The sequence below is a fragment of the Bufo gargarizans genome, chromosome 2, assembly GCF_014858855.1.
Source record: "Bufo gargarizans isolate SCDJY-AF-19 chromosome 2, ASM1485885v1, whole genome shotgun sequence".
Taxonomy (NCBI): domain Eukaryota; kingdom Metazoa; phylum Chordata; class Amphibia; order Anura; family Bufonidae; genus Bufo; species Bufo gargarizans.
Genome location: NC_058081.1, coordinates 676,923,905 through 676,934,681, shown reverse-complemented (window position 1 = coordinate 676,934,681; position 10,777 = coordinate 676,923,905). Strand labels below are relative to the sequence as shown.

The following is a 10,777-nucleotide window of genomic DNA, read 5'->3' as shown; positions in this document are numbered from 1 at the left end:
GGGTTCACATACTTTTTCCACCTGCACTGTGAATGTTTACATGGTGTGTTGAATAAAAACATGGTAACATTTAATTCTTTGTGTGTTATTAGTTTAAGCAGACTGTGATTGTCTATTGTTGTGACTTAGATGAAGATCAGATTACATTTTATGACCAATTTGTGCAGAAATCCATATAATTCCAAAGGGTTCACAAACTTTTTCTTGCAACTGTATAGGGATACTAGTGATTTCCCCATAAAAAACAAAAACAAAAAAAAAGGTATAAATTGGCCTCGTGGGAACCCTTGGGAAAAATCCAATAAACACAAAAACAGAACAACACTTCATACTCGGGCAGCGATTGGGAACTTTTTCTAGTTTTATTTTATTTTTGAGTTTGTAGATTCAATCCAGTCTCAATGTTTACAAGCTAAAGCATGCAGACATTTTGTGGTATTTTCCAAAAAATGGTCACTAAAGAATTTGGGCTTACTTTGGTTTATGAGCATGAATAAAATAGTGACCTTCAAAATAAGAAACATCTATCTTTGATTTATCAACACGAGGGGTATACACAGCTTTTTTAATAATGTAACCAGCTTCTTTAAACGCCATCTCCAGCTCTTCCTTTTTTGAGCTCAGTAGACTAAAGCGCTTTTTACCAGCGTGATAATAAGTACCATTTAGCGTACCCAAGGTTAAAATTTGACCTTCAGGTTTTAGCAAGTCCTTGAAATTTTTTAGAACATTACAGTATGACTTCATATCTTTACATGGGGTTTCAAGGCAGAGGCATACCAGGAGACAATCAGCGGGTGGCACAATGACAGGTTCATAAGGGTTTCTTTTCAAAGCATCACATTTCAGGACTTGTTTCACCTTACTGCGGAGTTTCTCAGCCTTTTTCTCAGAATCCTTCCTTTAGACAGAAAAGAATAAAATTAATTTACTTTTTTGCATGCTCATTAAATGATAGCAGATCTATCCTGACTGAATGGGTTGTCTCGTGAAGACTCCTATCTCCAGTATATGCCTTCTTATTGCATATGGACTTCAAAGAGGTGGGTTCCTGTTAAGGAACCTCCTTGATAAGCCTATTGGTAGAGCCCCTCAATAAGGTATGGCCACATGGTCAGGTCTCTGCATGGAAGTCAGAACCAGGGGCAAAGAAAAAAAAAAATGAAAAAAAAGAGAAGTTGTATCTGTTCTTTATTCTTTCCTTTTATGATCCACTCCTTATTTTGGCTTACAAAGCTGCATGCAGAAACCTGACTATGTGGATGTACCGTAAGTGACTCCTGCTCTGGCAGGCTAAAGACACCAGTGAATCATGTGAATAACCATTCATTTGAAAGGCCATCATGTAATACTACATTTTTCATGCCAAAATCAGCCGTCAAAAGTGAATTAGCTGGATATTGCAGGGGAAAAAAGGCAAACATTTATAATACATTAACAGGCAAAAGCAAGAACAGCTTTTATAGAGCTGCTGTATATTTAAGGGGACGGCCATGCGGTCAGGTTTCCTGATGCAGTTTTGGTAGCAAAAACCAGGAGTGAATAAAAAAAATAAAATAAAAAACAGAAGATGCTGTATCCATCCTGTATACTTTATCTCCTTTCCTGATTCACTCCTGATTTTGGCTTCCAAAACTGCATGCAGATACCTGATCGTGTGGAAGTACACATAGAGTAAGTCACGAGCAGTGGACCCTTCTCTATGACCTCCATATGCATTTCCACAGGGGTTATCTTAATGAGACTTTATATTACAGAATTTGGACTTTTTTTATCTTAGAATTCTGGCTCACTGTTTTTGTTTGACCCATCAGAAGAATAAAAATAAAAAATAAAAAAAAACTGAGGAAATGGTGGAACAAAAATGCAATTCTGCCACAGTTTTAAGGGTTTCGTTTTTAGGGCGTTCTCCATGCAGTAAAACTGACTGTTACTTTCATTCTCCAGGTCTGTATGATTACAGTGATACCAAATATGTATAGTTTTTCTTGTGTTTTAATACTGAAAAAATAAAATAAATGTAATGTTTTTTTTCATCTCCATATTCTGACTCCTATACTTTTCTGTAGTTATGTGTATGGAACAGTTTGAATGCTCATTTTCTGCACGCTGATCTGTACTTTCCATTGATACCATTTTGGGGTGTGTAAGACATTTTTTATTTAATGTTTTTGTGGAAGGTGAAGCGGCATCTGAGCAGTCCGGAAGCAGGAGCCTTGCACTCCCGCTCCTGTAACAGTATTCCCTGGCTGAGATTGGGGAACCTATTAAACTATACTAATATCCCAAAGACTCAAGCACGCTTCGGAAGTTAACATAGAAACATAGAATGTGTCGGCAGATAAGAACCATTTGGCCCATCTAGTCTGCCCAATATACTGAATACTATGGATAGCCCCTGGCCCTATCTTATATGAAGGATGGCCTTATGCCTATCCCATGCATGCTTAAACTCCATCACTGTATTTGCACTGTGCTGCTGTCTGAGAGTGAGCTGATCAAAAAGACATCCCTGTGTCCGTCTAGGCTCTGCGCTGGACTGTCCAGCCTAAAACCGGACCTCTGGGCACCCAAGGGGCAGGCTGCTGTGGAGGTCACAGTTAAGGGGATGGTCCACTATGGAGGTTAGTGTTAAGGGGCAGATTGCTGTAGAGGCCACTGTTAAGGGGATGGGGTGTTCTGGACATCGCTGGTAAGGAGATGGGGTACTGTGGAAGTCACTAATAAAGGGGTGGCCGCTGTGGAGGGCACTGTTAAAGGGGCTGGCTGCAGTAGATGTCACTGTTAAAGGGGTTCTTCACTTTCATTTAACTGATGATCTATCCTCTGGATAGATCATCAGCTTCTGATCGGCGGGGGTCCGACACCCGGGACCCCCGCCGATCAGCTGTTTGAGAAGGCAGCGGCGCGGCCTTCTCACTGTTTACCGCCGGGCCGCCCGCCCACTGACGTCACGACTTGTATCAACTAGAGTGGGCGCGGCTAAGCTCTGTTCACTTGAATGGAGCTTAGCCGTGCCCACTCTAGTTGATACAAGTCGTGACGTCAGTGGGCGGGCGGCCCGGCGGTAAACAGTGAGAAGGCCGCGGCGCTGCTGGAGCACCGCTGCCTTCTCAAACAGCTGATCGGCGGGGGTCCCGGGTGTCGGACCCCCGCCGATCAGAAGCTGATGATCTATCCAGAGGATAGATCATCAGTTAAATGAAAGTGAAGAACCCCTTTTAGGGGGAGGGATGATGTGGAGGTCACTGCAAATAGGGGCGGGCTGCTGTGGAAGTCACTGTTAAGGGGGCAGCGAATGGTGGAGGTCACAGTTAGGCCTCATGCACACGACCGTAGTTATGGTCCGCATCCGAGGCAAATACGTTACAGTGAGGAAGCCGGCACCAGGAGCGCAGCATTCACTCACTGCGCCTGCGCCGAATACAGAAGCGTACGGTGCAGGCGCGGGATTTAGACAGATGCAGGCAAATCGGACGTCAATCAAGAGTTGCAGGGCGGGCTAGAAGAACGACATGGGCTGCGAAAATGGTCAGTAGACGGAGCCTCTAGGTGCTGAATCGACGCCCACATAGCACCTAGAGGCTCATTAGCATATGGATACAAATAAATTTTTTAGGTGAACGGCCTCAGACAGAAGTGAACAAAGAAGACTGTCATGTACTGCTGACACTAGCACATCGCTAGTGTCAGTCCGCTACAGTCAGGTCAATAAATATTGGGACATCGACACAATTCTAACATTTTTGGCTCTATACACCACTACAATGGATTTGAAATGAAATGAACAAGATGTGCTTTAACTGCAGATTGTCAGCTTTAATTTCAGGGTATTTACATTACAAATCAGGTGAACGGTGTAGGAATTACAACAGTTTGCATATGTGCCTCCCACTTGATAAGGGACCAAAAGTAATGGGACAATTGGCTTCTCAGCTGTCCCATGGCCAGGTGTGTGTTATTCCCTCATTATCCCAATTACAATGAGCAGATAAAAGGTCCAGAGTTCATTTGAAGTGTGCTATTTGCATTTGGAATCTGTTGCTGTCAACTCTCAAGATGAGATCCAAAGAGCTGTCACTATCAGTGAAGCAAGCCATCATTTGGCTAAAAAAAAATAAAAAAAAAAAATAAGAGAGATAGCAAAAACATTAGGCGTGGCCAAAACAACTGTAAACATTCTTTAAAAAATGAGCTCAGCAACACCAAAAGACCTGGAAGACCACGGAAAACAACTGTGGTGGATGACCAAAGAATTCTTTCCCTGGTGAAGAAAACACCCTTCACAACAGTTGGCCAGTACAAGAACACTCTCCAGGAGGTAGGAGTATGTGTGTCAAAGTCAACAATCAAGAGAAGACTTAACCAGAGTGAATACAGAGGGTTCACCACAAGATGTAAACCATTGGTGAGCCTCAAAAACAGGAAAGCCAGATTAGAGTTTGCCAAACGACATCTAAAAAAGCCTTCACGGTTCTGGAACAAACATCCTATGGACAGATGAGACCAAAATCAACTTGTACCAGAGTGATGGGAAGAGAAGAGTATAAAAAGGAAAGAAACTGCTCATGATCCTAAGCATACCACCTCATCAGAAGCATGGTGGTGGTAGTGTCATGGTGTGGGCATGTATGGCTGCCAATGGAACTGGTTCTCTTGTATTTATTGATGATGTGACTGCTGACAAAAGCAGCAGGATGAATTCTGAAGTGTTTCGGGGATTATTATCTGCTCTTATTCAGCTAAATGCTTCAGAACTCATTGGACGGCGCTTCACAGTGCAGATGGACAATGACCCAAAGCATACTGCAAAAGCAACCAAAGAGCTTTTGAAGGGAAAGTGGAATGTTATGCAATGGCCAAGTCAATCACCTGACCTGAATCCGATTGAGCATGCATTTCACTTGCTGAAGACAAAACTGAAGGGAAAATGCCCCAAGAACAAGCAGGAACTGAAGACAGTTGCAGTAGAGGCCTGGCAGAGCATCACCAGGGATGAAACCCAGCGTCTGGTGATGTCTATGCGTTCCAGACTTCAGGCTATAATTGACAGCAAAGGATTTGCAACCAAGTATTAAAAAGTGAAAGTTTGATTTATGATTATTATTCTGTCCCATTACTTTTGGTCCCTTAACAAGTGGGAGGCACATATGCAAACTGTCGTAATTCCTACACTGTTCACCTGATTTGGATGTAAATAGCCTCAAATTAAAGCTGACAGTCTGCAGTTAAAGCACATCTTGTTTGTTTCATTTTAAATTCTTTGTGGTGGAGTATAGAGCAAAAAATGTTAGAATTGTGTTGATGTACCAATATTTATGGCCTGACTGTACATATGACAAAATCTGATAGCAGAAACCCTTTAAATGGATACAGTTGCTGTAAAGTAATACAGTTGTTACAAATAAAGCAAATCTAGGTCTACACGTCTTCCCTGAAACCAGGCTGTAACGGTCGCGTACACACACACACAGGGGGGAGGGAAGTGACCACTGCGCTCCACCCTTACCCCTGCCTACTTGCCTCGCAAGTCCTAATGACAGGGGACAAATGGACGGCAATCCCTAGCTTAGAATAAGTTCAGGGATGACAGACAAACAACAGAATGTGAACGGACCGAGTCAATACCAGGAAAGCTACAAAGTACAAATGGAGCAAGCAGAGAATAGTCAGGAGAAGCCGGGGTCGTAAATACCAGGAGAGATGTGAAGTACAAAAGGAGTCAGCAGAGGATCGTCAGGAGGAAGCCGGGGTCAGAATACCAGGAGAGCAGCAATGTACACAAGGAGCAGGCAGAGGATGGTCAGGAATTCAGCAGGAGGTAAGTACGCCAGGAAGACAAAATCACAGGTGGAACCTAAATTAACAGGCAACCTGTGGCCAGCAGGCTGCCTGTATTTATAGTGGGGAGTGAGGGTCATGTGACGTGACCAGCGTCACATGACCGACAGACCAACCAGTCGAGCACCGAGTGATCAGCTCGGCGCTCAAGGCAGACTTAGGAGCAGGGAGCCACCCAGCTAGTAAAACCGCCCTGGGAACGACGTCAAACACAGATCCTCACTCCCGAAGATAAGCAGCAGGTCTGCGGCTAATGGGGGACCGAGTGCACCTTCGGAACCCCGTTACACAGGCAGTAGCAAACAGTATATAAGAGTGACAAATAATAAAGAGCAAGGATAGTGTGAAAATAACACATCCATTTGCTTTGATACATACAGTATCTAGGTTCAGACCCAGCTGTATAACATATATATATATACAGTACAGACCAAAAGTTTGGACACACCTTCTCATTCAAAGAGTTTTCTTTATTTTCATGACTATGAAAATTGTAGATTCACACTGAAGGCATCAAAACTATGAATTAACACATGTGAAAATATATACTTATCAAAAAAGTATGAAACAACTGAAAATATGTCATATTCTAGGTTCTTCAAAGTAGCCACCTTTTGCTTTGATTACTGCTTTGCACACTCTTGGCATTCTCTTGATGAGCTTCAAGGGGTAGTCACCTGAAATGGTGTACACTTCACAGGTGTGCCCTGTCAGGTTTAATAAGTGGGATTTCTTGCCTTATAAATGGGGTTGGGACCATCAGTTGCGTTGTGGAGAAGTCAGGTGGATACACAGCTGATAGTCCTACTGAATAGACTGTTAGAATTGGTATTATAGCAAGAAAAAAGCAGATAAGTAAAGAAAAACGAGTGGCCATCATTACTTTAAGAAATGAAGGTCAGTCAGTCCGAAAAAAATTGGGAAAACTTTGAAAGTGTCCCCAAGTGCAGTCACAAAAACCATTAAGTGCTACAAAGAAACTGGCTCACATGACCGCCACAGGAAAGGAAGACCAAGAGTCGCCTCTGCTGCGGAGGATAAGTTCATCCGAGTCACTAGCCTCAGAAATCGCAGGTTAACAGCAGCTCAGATTAGAGACCAGGTCAATGCCACACAGAGTTCTAGCAGAAGACACATCTCTAGAACAACTGTTAAGAGGAGACTGTTTGAATCAGGCCTTCATGGTAGAATATCTGCTAGGAAACCACTGCTAAGGACAGGTAACAAGCAGAAGAGACTTGTTTGGGCTAAAGAACACAAGGAATGGACATTAGACCAGTGGAAATCTGTGCTTTGGTCTGATGAGACCAAATTTGAGATCTTTGGTTCCAACCACCGTGTCTTTGTGCGACGCAGAAAAGGTGAACGGATGGACTCTACATGCCTGGTTCCCACAGTGAAGCATGGAGGAGGAGTTGTGATGGTGTGGGGGTGCTTTGCTGGTGACACTGTTGGGGATTTATTCAAAATTGAAGGCATACTGAACCAGCATGGCTACCACAGCATCTTGCAGCGGCATGCTATTCCATCCGGTTTGCGTTTAGTTGGACCATCATAAATTTTTCATCAGAACAATGACCCCAAACACACCTCCAGGCTGTGTAAGGGCTATTTGACCATGAAGGAGAGTGATGGGGTGCTGCGCCAGATGACCTGGCCTCCACAGTCACCGGACCTGAACCCAATCGAGATGGTTTGGGGTGAGCTGGACCGCAGAGTGAAGGCAAAAGGGCCAACAAGTGCTAAGCATCTCTGGGAACTCCTTCAAGACTGTTGGAAGACCAATTCAAGTGACTACCTCTTGAAGCTCATCAAGAGAATGCTAAGAGTGTGCAAAGCAGTAATCAAAGCAAAAGGTGGCTACTTTGAAGAACCTAAAATATGACATATTTTCAGTTGTTTCATACTTTTTTTGATAAGTATATAATTCCACATGTGTTAATTCATAGTTTTGATGCCTTCAGTGTGAATCTACAATTTTCATAGTCATGAAAATAAAGAAAACTCTTTGAATGAGAAGGCGTGTCCAAACATTTGGTCTGTACTTTATATGGAAGAGATCTAATAATAATATATAAAACAAACACAGAGTAAATACTAATGCTTTGTATGGTTTTAAATATCGCATAAGGCTTTTCTTGTAAAGAATCACATAATTAACATTATAATAAAAGTTATTTTTTAAAGATGTACAAATAGGACAAAAACAGAACTTTATAGCTTGGGCTATTGGATTTATGATTTAGATTTAGGTTTCTGGGCCAAAAAGTGTCACCATCTAGTGGGATGTTGTGGAGCTCACATTTTTAGGGAACTGAGCTCTGTGGAGGTCACTGTTAAGGGGGCGAGTTATTGTGGAAATCACTGCTAACGAGATGGGTACTGTGGAGGTCACTAATGAAGGGCGGCTGCTGTGGAGGTCACTGTTAAAGGGTCGGGGTACTGTAGATATCTTTTAACAACACACACAAACATTAAATGAAATAGATGAAATATACCCGTGCGATGCCGGGTCCTTCTGCTAGTGTACTACATGATGTCTGATTTTCATTTTTTTACATTAGTCATGGGATAACCCCTTTAAATCTATTAAGGCTACTTTCGCACTTACGTTGTTGTTTTCCGGTACTGAGATCCGGCAGAAGATCTCAGTACCAGAAAAAATGTTTCCTCATGCATTCCTCATGCATTCTGAATGGAATGCATAAGGAATGGAAAGAGATCCGTTCAGGGTGCATCAGGAAGTCTTTAGTTCCGTTTTGTGACCGGACAGAAAAATGCTGCATGCTGTGGAAAAAAAAATGATCCGGCACTGAAAACAATGTAAGTCCATAGTAATGGATCCATTTTTTAGGAGCCTAAAACAAAACGTATCCGTCACCAATTGACCTTTAATGTATTTAAAGATTCATTTTTTGATTTTCCGTTTTGATTTTACACAACCGCATCCTAACGGAACGGATTCATCCTGATGTGCAAAACCAAAATGAATCTGTTTAATTCCAGTATTGAGATCATCTGCCGTATCTCAATACCGGAATTAACAATGCAAGTGTGAAAGTAGCCTAACTTGGTGTAAACTTAAGAAACACATCAGTACCTGTTTCCCTCCAGCTCACATACACGTTTGATGATGGGAGTCCAGTCAAAAGCATCTGGATCCTTGTTCAGCCATTTTTGGAATTCAGCGCGGTTTTGCTCGAGTAAATCTGAAACAATGATTTTATCAAACACTTCACAGGCTGAGAGGAGTTGATAAATGGAGGCTCCGGTGCCAAAATCAAGCAGAGTTTCTCCTCTTACTCCACCTTGAAAGATAACATTTAAATATCAGGTTAGTAAGGTATATTATTAGGTGTCACAAATTACTCTCACAAACCATTCCTACCTAGGTGCAGGGTGGCATGGAAGCAACCTTAAAGGGAACCTGTCATCAACTTTGAGCTGACCTCACTGAGGGCACCATAAAATAGTGACAGAAATGCAGATTTCAGTGGTGTGTCACTCATGAGCTAAAGGTAAGTGGTTGCTTCTGCACTGTTACCCATCAATGATTAACAGTTCTCTCCTGGCCAGGTGGCCAGGGAGAGAAGGAATTTATGAGTAGCCATGACTCTTCTCAGGTGGCCGTGACTCTTTTCCAGGCCCAGTCTGCAATAATTGTAATGTTGGTTCTCAGCAACCACTTACTTTTAACTTTTAAATGACAGACCGCTGAAATCAACTCACCTGTCTCTACTTTATGCTGCCATTAGTGTGGGCAGCATAACATTGATGACAGGTTCCCTTTAAGACTGGGTATGAGCGGACCCGTGTATGTTCAGGTTGGACCAAACTTGACCCTGAACCTGAACTTTGGTGCTATAAAATGGATCTAAGAAATTCAGAAAGGGCTAGAGGGCTGCAAAAGAACCCAAAAAGGGGGTTAAGAGTCATACAATTGCCCTGCAAGCAAATGTGGATAGGGAAATGACTTAAAATAACATAGAATACATAAAAAAATAATAATAATCTTGAACCAGGAGGAGTAGGACGTTGAGGAGGCTGTGGATGTGGCGGTGTAGGGGGAAGAGGTGGAGGAGGATTTTTTATTTATTTGTCTGTTAATTCTGTGTTTGACCTATAGCCATTTTTGGGTGTGGACGGCATACTTCTCTACTCTGCCAATACATGAAATAATGATCTTGAACCAGGAGGTGGACGTGGTGGTGTAGGTGGAAGAGGCGGGGGAGGAGGTAGCCAACACTGTTTTTGTGTTATGTTTTTTATGTTTTTATATTATATATTTTTATTTTATTTGGGGAGGCCTCAAAACATTGGCAACTTGCAGAACAAACTTTGCTGGAGTATAACAACAGTTGAGTGTGGCCAGTATACCTCTCTACTCTGCAGAAGGTATGGACAAGTCCTGTGAGTGGGATCCATGCCTGGTTTATTTTAATGAACACAAGCTTGTCCTCGTTGGCTGTGGACAGTACCTCGGAACTGAAGCTGAGGTTGGTTTCACGTTTTAAAGTGGTTTTTCTCTTTCTCTCCAGTGTTTGGGGGATGGACAGCTGACCGCTTCCATAGGACAGTGTGGAGATGCTCATGCTCGGTGACACTGCTGGTGGTGGTGCTGTCACATTCTCTTTTTGCGGGATGGCAGGTGGCCCAGTTACTCCAGAGGTGGAGGAAGAGGCCAAGAGAGCAGTAGAGGAGGGAGCAGGAGGCGCCTCAGATCTTTTGTGTTTTTTCAAGTGTCTATTCCACTGTAGCTTGTACCAGTGCAGTTTCTAGGTAAAATTTCTCTCAGGGCGAGTGTCCAATAAACCCCCCCCCACCCCCCATCAAAACTGCTTGATGAAATCATATCAGAAGAGTACTTGCAACTGTATCACCATATTCTATATTTTTTTTAATGGTTAACAACACAAGATTTATTGAGAGCAAAAGA

At 42.7% G+C, this 10,777-nt stretch overlaps 1 protein-coding gene across 1 annotated transcript in view; it reads right to left on the bottom strand.

Annotated features, from left to right (window-relative positions):
* Positions 1-297: 297 nt before the first annotated feature.
* Positions 298-10,777, bottom strand: part of LOC122928946 (nicotinamide N-methyltransferase-like) — a 33,902-nt gene continuing 23,422 nt past the window's right edge. The window contains exons 3-4 of the mRNA XM_044282292.1: positions 8,942-9,149; positions 298-901 (exon numbers count right to left, since the gene is read on the bottom strand). Coding sequence (XP_044138227.1) covers positions 472-901; positions 8,942-9,149 — 638 coding nt within the window. The 3' untranslated portion in view covers positions 298-471. The remainder of the gene's footprint in view (positions 902-8,941; positions 9,150-10,777) is intronic.